The sequence below is a fragment of the Borostomias antarcticus genome (genome assembly GCF_949987555.1).
Source record: "Borostomias antarcticus genome assembly, chromosome: 8".
NCBI lineage: Eukaryota > Metazoa > Chordata > Actinopteri > Stomiiformes > Stomiidae > Borostomias > Borostomias antarcticus.
In genome coordinates this window covers 391,358-401,357 of record NC_140241.1, presented here as the reverse complement: position 1 = coordinate 401,357, position 10,000 = coordinate 391,358, and the positions used below count along the sequence as shown (strand labels likewise).

Sequence of the window (10,000 nt, the reverse complement as noted above, 5' to 3'; positions counted from 1 at the left end):
CTAACCCCCCCTGATAGAGAAGAGTCCTGAGACTGACCTCTGACCCTCCCCTGATAGAGAAGAGTCCTGAGACTGACCTTTGACCCTCCCCTGCCTCAGGACAGCCCCCACACAATCTGGCCCAACCAAATTATCACCAAACAAAAACAAAACTATATTACCTATTGGAAAAATGCCACAAAAATTCAATGAGAAAATGAGAAGGCCTATCTAGACTGAGTAAGTGGGTTCAGGATAACAGCCTCCACCTGAACGCCAGTAAGACGAAGGACATGCTAGTGGACTACGGAGGCAGGAGGGACCTCCAGCCACCGGAACATGGACTGACCCCAGCGGAGAGGCTGGACAACTTCACCTAAGATCTGACATCCACAAACACGGGACACGGTGGGGAGGAATTCACGGCAAAGACTGTTCCACCGCCTAGGTTAGGGACAGAACGCCTCGGTTAGGGACAGAACGCCTAGGTTAGGGACAGAACGCCTAGGTTAGGGACAGAACGCCTAGGTTAGGGACAGAACGCCTAGGTTAGGGACAGAACGCCTAGGTTAGGGACAGAACGCCTAGGTTAGGGACAGAACGCCTAGGTTAGGGACAGAACGCCTAGGTTAGGGACAGAACGCCTAGGTTAGGGACAGAACGCCTAGGTTAGGGACAGAACGCCTAGGTTAGGGACAGAACGCCTAGGTTAGGGACAGAACGCCTAGGTTAGGGACAGAACGCCTAGGTTAGGGACAGAACGCCTAGGTTAGGGACAGAACGCCTAGGTTAGGGACAGAACGCCTAGGTTAGGGACAGAACGCCTAGGTTAGGGACAGAACGCCTAGGTTAGGGACAGAACGCCTAGGTTAGGGACAGAACGCCTAGGTTAGGGACAGAACGCCTAGGTTAGGGACAGAACGTCTAGGTTAGGGACAGAACGTCTAGGTTAGGGACAGAACTCCTAGGTTAGGGACAGAACGCCTAGGTTAGGGACAGAACGCCTAGGTTAGGGACAGAACGCCTAGGTTAGGGACAGAACGCCTAGGTTAGGGACAGAACGGCTAGGTTAGGGACAGAACACCTAGGTTAGGGACAGAACGGCTAGGTTAGGGACAGAACTCCTAGGTTAGGGACAGAACGCCTAGGTTAGGGACAGAACGCCTAGGCCCCAGAACAGACAGGATTCTACCCTCAGCTGGAACTCACTCAGTAGCTACAGACCACAGTATTTGTTTAGCCTGAGAGATTCGTTTTATTTGACTTTGACGGTAGTCCCACTACGCAAAAATGTAGGCTAGCCTCAATTGCCTGAAGCTCAACTACATTACAATCAAGTGTTATCAAGGTTAAAACTATAAAAGGGGTTATAACTGGTTATAACTGGGTTAAACGTTTATGAGGAGGGGGGGGTCATTGTTTTTCTCTTCACACACCCTGCTTCCACAGAGGGCTAGTAAAGAGGCCCCAGAGCTGCAGCAGCATGCAGGCGAGGGATCAGGGACCAGGGTTAGGATCAGGGTTAGGATCAGGGTTAGGATCAGGGTTAGGGACCAGGGTTAGGGATCAGGGTTAGGGACCAGGGTTAGGGATCAGGGTTAGGATCAGGGTTAGGGACCAGGGTTAGGGACCAGGGTTAGGGACCAGGGTTAGGGACCAGGGTTAGGCGAGGGATCAGGGATCATAGGCTGTCTGGTCACTCTCCTTCGCTTATGGGCTAAAAATACCAACTAGAAAATTCCAGAAACACATTCAAATGTTTACCGACTGATCTGTGAAAAACGCATGCAGGCACACACACACACACACACACACACACACACACACACACACACACACACACGGCGCGCGCACACGCACACACACACGGACGCACACACACCCCCAGACAAAAGGGGATTATAGTTTTATTGTTCCTCTATGGTGCGTCTCTGTGTGAGGCCCCCGGGTCACTAGAGAGAGAGAGACAGAGAAAGAGAGAGGGAGAGAGGACAGCATCCCCCCTTCTCCGCCTCTCTCTCTCTGGGTGGCTGTGCTATATTTATAAGCTCGCTGCTCTATTCTGCTTCTAGCCACAGCGGACAGAGCAAGGTGGCCTAGATCTCTCCCTGTCTGTCTAGAGGCCCGGCTGCTTCTGTCCTCAAATAAAACTACCAGATCTCTCCCTGTCTGTCTAGAGGCCCGGCTGCTTCTGTCCTCCAATAAAACTACCAGATCTCTCCCCGTCTGTCTAGAGGCCCGGCTGCTTCTGTCCTCAAATAAAACTACCAGATCTCTCCCTGTCTGTCTAGAGGCCCGGCTGCTTCTGTCCTCAAATAAAACTACCAGATCTCTCCCTGTCTGTCTAGAGGCCCGGCTGCTTCTGTCCTCATCAGATAAAACTACCAGATCTCTCCCTGTCTGTCTAGAGGCCCGGCTGCTTCTGTCCTCATCAGATAAAACTACCAGATCTCTCCCTGTCTGTCTAGAGGCCCGGCTGCTTCTGTCCTCAAATAAAACTACCAGATTTCTCCCTGTCTGTCTAGAGGCCCGGCTGCTTCTGTCCTCAAATAAAACTACCAGATCTCTCCCTGTCTGCCTAGAGGCCCGGCTGCTTCTGTCCTCATCAGATAAAACTACCAGATCTCTCCCTGTCTGCCTAGAGGTCCGGCTGCTTCTGTCCTCATCAGATAAAACTACCAGATCTCTCCCTGTCTGCCTAGAGGTCCGGCTGCTTCTGTCCTCATCAGATAAAACTACCAGATCTCTCCCTGTCTGCCTAGAGGCCCGGCTGCTTCTGTCCTCATCAGATAAAACTACCAGATCTCTCCCTGTCTGTCTAGAGGCCCGGCTGCTTCTGTCCTCATCAGATAAAACTACCAGATCTCTCCCTGTCTGTCTAGAGGCCCGGCTGCTTCTGTCCTCAAATCAAACTACCAGATCTCTCCCTGTCTGTCTAGAGGCCCGGCTGCTTCTGTCCTCAAATCAAACTACCAGATCTCTCCCTGTCTGTCTAGAGGCCCGGCTGCTTCTGTCCTCAAATCAAACTACCAGATCTCTCCCTGTCTGTCTAGAGGCCCGGCTGCTTCTGTCCTCAAATCAAACTACCAGATCTCTCCCTGTCTGTCTAGAGGCCCGGCTGCTTCTGTCCTCATCAGATAAAACTACCATGGGAGGCTGGTTGAGCAGGGGCTGAACTGTGACCTTCCACATTTACAAACCACTGGTGTGTGTGTGTGTGTGTGTGTGTGTGTGTGTGTGGGCCTTCCGAAACCCGCGGCATCCATCAGCCATATCGACATGGGTACAGACCTCGCTGGAAATGTCACGCCTGCCTTGTGGTACAATATTACATTACAGTCATTTAGCAGACGCTTTTCTCCAAAGCGACTAACAATAATTGCATTTAACGTAGGAAAAGCCAATGTATTGCTACTTGCTAGAACTCACAAGTGCATCTTCTCTCTAAAACAAGTGACTAAGAGCATAATCTAGTGCTGAAGGCAATCTAAAATACAATAGGTGCTGAGGAGGGACGTGACCGTCCCGATCAGATAAGATGTGACCGTGTCGATCGACCGCAGGAGCCTCGGAGTGACGGGGCAACCAGTTGCCCCGAGGTAGCAGAGCTTAGTGGTCGGGAGGGGGTGTAGGGTTTGACCACGGCCTGGAGGTACTGTAGGAGAGGGCTGTTCTTTTCATTGCCCTGTAGGCGAGCGAGAGTTTTAAACTGGATGCGAGCCGCTACAGGAAGCCAGTGTAGAGAAGGTGTGAGGGTCCTTACCTGACATAAGTATTTCTTCCAGAGCGGCTCCTCTTCGCTGATGTCGAACTCATTCCAGCCATGGTACGCCCGGCGCCGGGTCACCTCGCTGTGGGTCAGGCCGTACTGCAGGTCCGCCTGGGTCCAGACACACGGTGGTCAGCGCTCACACAACCAGCTCCACCATGAGCTTCATCACACAACCAGCTCCCCCATGAGCTTCATCACACAACCAGCTCCACCATGAGCTTCATCACACAACCAGCTCCACCGTGAGCTTCATCACACAACCAGCTCCCCCATGAGCTTCATCACACAACCAGCTCCACCGTGAGCTTCATCACACAACCAGCTCCACCATGAGCTTCATCACACAACCAGCTCCACCATGAGCTTCATCACAGGGGGTCAACGCACTTCAGGAAATACCTTTACCAGCTGGCACTGCAGTAATTAGCACATTCATGTTTTATAAAGGTAAAATGTAAAAATATGTTTGAAATTGAAAAATGGCTGCAGATTAGAGACCAATTTAATTCAAAAAAAGAAATGAAATGAAGAAAAGACTATAAAGACTAAGTGAAATCCAGCCAAGCTGTGTGTAAATGACGTTTCCCCCGGGAGGAAGTCTGGCTGTGTAAGGGTCAGAGCCCATCGCATCAGCATCGTTAACACTGAGGAGATCTGACGCTCATGTGCTCCAGGGACGTTATTTCATCACGAATTCAAAGCTACTCCGAGCGTGGTCTGTTTTCTAGTGGTTGCTAGGGATCAAGCCCTATTTGCTCTAGCCATTAGAGTTCATCATGAGGGGAAAAAGCATGTGTCCATTTGTGTTATAATTTCTGACTGTGTTGTGTGCACTACTCAGTGAAACATACAAGTATACTACTACATAATACATACTACTACAAGTATACTACTACTACAAGTATACTAAGGCTGACGCAGAAATAAAACAGCTTCAGGAAGTCCTCCGCCCCCCTTGGCCAGTCCTACCTGCAGGAGACACGCCACCTCGTTCACGGGCAGTTCGCTGGCTTTCTTCGAGGTTAATACCGGAACCATGTTCTCATCTTCACTGTAGGGTTGTCTCTCGGAAAGCTGCCACACAAGAGACACACACACACACACACATTAACATGTAGCCTAGACCTTCAAACACAACCCACCTCCAAGGCATTATCTTCCTGATGCAATACACACATAATCCCCTGGATAAAAGATGGTCCAGACAGTATGGAACAGGCTCGGAATACAAACTGAGATTAGCTGGAGTTGAAATATGAAGCCATTCAGAGTCAAGGTTACTGCGGTACTTATATTGACTAGGTTAATGGTGATGTCCTGCCACTAGTCCAGATGTCCACAGCTTGACTAGGTTAATGATAATGTCCTGCCACTAGTCCAGATGTCCACAGCTTGACTAGGTTAATGATAATGTCCTGCCACTAGTCCAGATGTCCACAGCTTGACTAGGTTAATGATAATGTCCTGCCACTAGTCCAGATGTCCACAGCTTGACTAGGTTAATGATAATGTCCTGCCACTAGTCCAGATGTCCACAGCTTGACTAGGTTAATGATAATGTCCTGCCACTAGTCCACATGTCCCACTCATCAGGAGAACTTCCTGCCTTTGGCGTAACCCTCCGCGGTTCAGAGTTGGTGCTCAGAGGGTTCTGTGCTGGGTATTGGGTATTGGGTTCTGAAGGGGGTATTTGGGACGGCCAGTAAGGTCATTAGGCTGTGGAGATATGCAGGCCCACATCCTGCAGTGTTGTGTGTGCTACGAATCCAACTAGAATCTGTCTAAACGCACGACTGAGCAGAGATATGGGCTTTTACTAACAAGGAATTTAAATGAGCCCCTGGGTTATAAACGTGACCTAACCCTAACCCTTTTACTAACAAGGAATTTAAATGAGCCCCTGGGTTATAAACGCCGAGTCGTCCTCTTTCTGAGCGCTAGGCACATCCTAATACAGCCTACTGTAGTTAAACCAATATTAGTCCAAAACTGGCCAAAAGACACAACAAGGCTCTCCCTCTGGCCCCCTGCTGAGCCTGGAGCCCCTCCCCCAGAACACTGAAGAAGGGAGGAGCTTCCTGATGACAGCAAGCAAAACAGACTGACACTAAAACCATGGTGCCTGCATGAGGCCCGAGTCCTGCCACAGACCTGCTGAATCTGAGAGCTCAGGGACCAAACTAACCCTAACCCTCACCCTAACCCTAACCCTAACCCTCACCCTAACCCTGCTGAGCCAGAGAGCTCAGGGACCAAACTAACCCTAACCCTAACCCTAACCCAGGGGCTCCTACTCCCTCACTACACACTCACATTCAGAACACACATTCAATTACACTCCACTTCAATTAAAGTCCACTTTCTCCAGTAAGGAGGCAGCATGCTGTACCACCAGGGCTGGGCCAGAATGAACCGGAAAGCCATTCCAGGAGGGGAGTCTGAAACCAGCACACCGGTGTGACAGGTACAATCAGTAGAAACCGCAAACCCCAATGTTTGAGTTGATACCAATCTCTTCAAGAAGTACTACAACAATCCTCCCTCTTAAGCACCTATTGTATTTTAGATTGCTATTCTTGCACTTGCCTTCAGCACTAGATTGTGCTCTTAGTCACTTGTTTTTCAAAGGAGATGCACTTGTGAGTTCTGGCAAGTAGTAGTACATTGGCTTTTCCTAAGTTAAATGCAATTATTGTTAGTCGCTTTGGATAAAAGCGTCTGCTAAATGACTAATGTAAAGTAATGTACACCTGGACTTCCCCTGACACTGGTACCGGGTCAGGCTGTGAAGTCCAGTACCTGCTCTCCTCACTGGAGTCTCTCCATGGCGCTGCTGAGGTCAGTCTGAAGAGTCTCTCCTATGGCGCTGCTAAGGTCAGTCTGAAGAGTCTCTCTATGGCGCTGCTAAGGTCAGTCTGAAGAGTCTCTCCATGGCGCTGCTAAGGTCAGTCTGGAGTCTCTCCATGGTGCTGCTGAGGTCAGTCTGAAGAGTCTCTCCTATGGCGCTGCTGAGGTCAGTCTGAAGAGTCTCTCCATGGCGCTGCTGAGGTCAGTCTGAAGAGTCTCTCCATGGCGCTGCTGAGGTCAGTCTGAAGAGTCTCTCCATGGCGCTGCTGAGGTCAGTCTGAAGAGTCTCTCCATGGCGCTGCTGAGGTCAGTCTGAAGAGTCTCTCCTATGGCACTGCTAAGGTCAGTCTGAAGAGTCTCTCCTATGGCGCTGCTGAGGTCAGTCTGAAGAGTCTCTCCTATGGCACTGCTGAGGTCAGTCTGAAGAGTCTCTCCTATGGCACTGCTAAGGTCAGTCTGAAGAGTCTCTCCTATGGCGCTGCTACTGAAGGTCAGTCTGATAGGTCAGTTCCTCTTCTCCCCTGCCAGTCGCGGCTTCTCCCCTCGCTCCGTTAAGACGAGTCACAAGCTGCCTTGCGTAAGAACAAGCAGGCGAGGAGTTGCCGGCCAGGGAGGATTCCCTGGGATTAAGAGTGGATTAACCCTGGATCAGACTCCTCTAAAGCCTCCTCTCTCTGGTTCTGTCTCTGGTCCCTGGAAGGGCTCAGCGGGCGGCCTAGCCTAGCCTAGCGCAGGGGCACTACTACCTAGCCTAGCGCAGGGGCACTACTACCTAGCCTAGCGCAGGGGCACTACTACCTAGCCTAGCGCAGGGGCACTACTACCTAGCCTAGCGCAAGGGCACTACTACCTAGCCTAGCGCAGGGGCACTACTACCTAGCCTAGCGCAAGGGCACTACTACCTAGCCTAGCGCAGGGGCACTACTACCTAGCCTAGCGCAGGGGCACTACTACCTAGCCTAGCGCAGGGGCACTACTACCTAGCCTAGCGCAGGGGCACTACTACCTAGCCTAGCGCAGGGGCACTACTACCTAGCCTAGCGCAGGGGCACTACTACCTAGCCTAGCGCAAGGGCACTACTACCTAGCCTAGCGCAAGGGCACTACTACCTAGCCTAGCGCAGGGGCACTACTACCTAGCCTAGCGCAGGGGCACTACTACCTAGCCTAGCGCAGGGGCACTACTACCTAGCCTAGCGCAGGGGCACTACTACCTAGCCTAGCGCAGGGGCACTACTACCTAGCCTAGCGCAGGGGCACTACTACCTAGCCTAGCGCAGGGGCACTACTACCTAGCCTAGCGCAGGGGCACTACTACCTAGCCTAGCGCAGGGGCACTACTACCTAGCCTAGCGCAGGGGCACTACTACCTAGCCTAGCGCAGGGGCACTACTACCTAGCCTAGCGCAGGGGCACTACTACCCGCTGCTTTCTACTGGACTGAAGAGCTGGCAGAAAAGCTGCAAAGAAGGGAGAGGGATTTAGAATATGAGAATACCCTCAAGCTCTACTTTCTTCTCTCTCTCTCTCTTTCCCTCTTTACCCTCGTCCCCCAACTGGTGATGTTATTCTACTCTGTCCAGAAAAAAACTAAGAGTTAATAATTTCCAGGCAACTCCAATTAGATCCAGGTTAAACTCTATTAATGAGGTGAAGGATGGAAAAGGGCCGGTGCCCCAAGGGATGGAGGCATTTTTCCCGTAGCACAGCACAAAATGGCCGGCTAGCGTAGCCTGAATATGACCTTCTTAGAATGTGCACCGCTACAGAAAAACTGTTTAGAAATTGTAGGAGTGTGCAATCTCCCTCCACACAGACCTATAGGCCATATCATGACATGCGAACACATTCAATGCACATTGAGTCCAAGTCCAGTTTGTGACTGAGATTACAAAGCAGATAGGGGGAGTAAAGGGCCATAAGAGACGGCCCCAAGTAACTTTTGGTCTAAATCCATGTGGAGAGCCAGGTAACCCTAAAGACCCCTGAACTAACAGAGCCAGGTTACCCTAAAGACCCCTGAACTAACAGAGCCAGGTAACCCTAACCCTAAAGACCCCTGAACTAACAGAGCCAGGTCACCCTAAAGACCCCTGAACTAACAGAGCCAGGTAACCCTAAAGACCCCTGAACTAACAGAGCCAGGTAACCCTAAAGACCCCTGAACTAACAGAGCCAGGTAACCCTAAAGACCCCTGAACTAACAGAGCCAGGTTACCCTAAAGACCCCTGAACTAACAGAGCCAGGTAACCCTAAAGACCCCTGAACTAACAGAGCCAGGTAACCCTAAAGACCCCTGAACTAACAGAGCCAGGTAACCCTAAAGACCCCTGAACTAACAGAGCCAGGTAACCCTAAAGACCCCTGAACTAACAGAGCCAGGTAACCCTAACCCTAAAGACCCCTGAACTAACAGAGCCAGGTAACCCTAAAGACCCCTGAACTAACATTAGGTGTGTGCGAACTAACATTAGGTAGGGCTGTAACGATTATTACATAATCGTCAAACCGCGATTATTTTTTCTGACCGCGATTGTTTTTTGTAACCGCGGCTATGAAAAAAATGTACAAAAAAAACATTTTTTGTATTATTTTTTTTAAAAATACAAATATGTTGCAGAGTTAATATGGTAGCAACCCAGTTCAATGGAATTCTTCAACTTGTTGGCACTTGTCCTATACGTTCAGTACGTAGCAAATAATGACAAGAGACACTGTATTAAAGAAGTAAAGAAGCACTGATGCATTGTCCACTTCATGTGCGATTTGTATACTCCAAATTTTCTTAATTTTAATTTTTCAATGCTTTTTTTTTATTGAGGAGGATATATGTTCTATGTAAATGTTAACATTCATGATATTAAAGAGGCGTGGTTTTAAACCACAGGTTTACTTCATAGGCTGAGTACTTTAGGCTAAAAATGAGTCAGAACCCGGAACCCACCCACCCACCCTCACTCACTCACTCACTCACTCACTCACTCACTCACTCACTCACTCACTCACTCACTCACTCACTCACTCACTCACTCACTCACTCCCTCTGTGTCTGTCTGTCTTTCTCTTTCTTTCTCTCTCTCTCTCTCTCTCAAACACACACTCTCTCACTCAAATCATGCGGACATGACTTGGCATAGGTGAAGTAGGCGGCTGCCTAGGGTGCCAGATCGGCAAGGGGCCCTAGTGGTGTGATGCTAACCCAAATTCCCAGTCAATTCCCGTTAATTCCCATAAATTCCCGTTAATTCCCAAGGAAAGTTTCCAACTGAATATTCCCGGAATTTTGCAACCCTACGTGTGTGGTGTGTGTGTGTGGTGTGTGTGTGTGGTGTCCGTGTGTGTGTGTGGTGTGTGTGTGGTGTCCATGTGTGTGTGTGTGGTGTGTGTGTGTAAGAGACAGG

At 50.1% G+C, this 10,000-nt stretch overlaps 1 protein-coding gene across 1 annotated transcript in view; it reads right to left on the bottom strand.

Annotated features, from left to right (window-relative positions):
* The window catches only part of atp2c1 (ATPase secretory pathway Ca2+ transporting 1), a gene marked incomplete at both ends in the record, with an annotated part of 52,665 nt that overhangs the window by 35,515 nt on the left and 7,150 nt on the right, over window positions 1-10,000 (bottom strand). Inside the window, 2 exon segments of the mRNA XM_084442206.1 lie at window positions 3,743-3,859; window positions 4,721-4,825. Of these exon segments, the coding sequence (XP_084298332.1) occupies window positions 3,743-3,859; window positions 4,721-4,825 (222 nt within the window).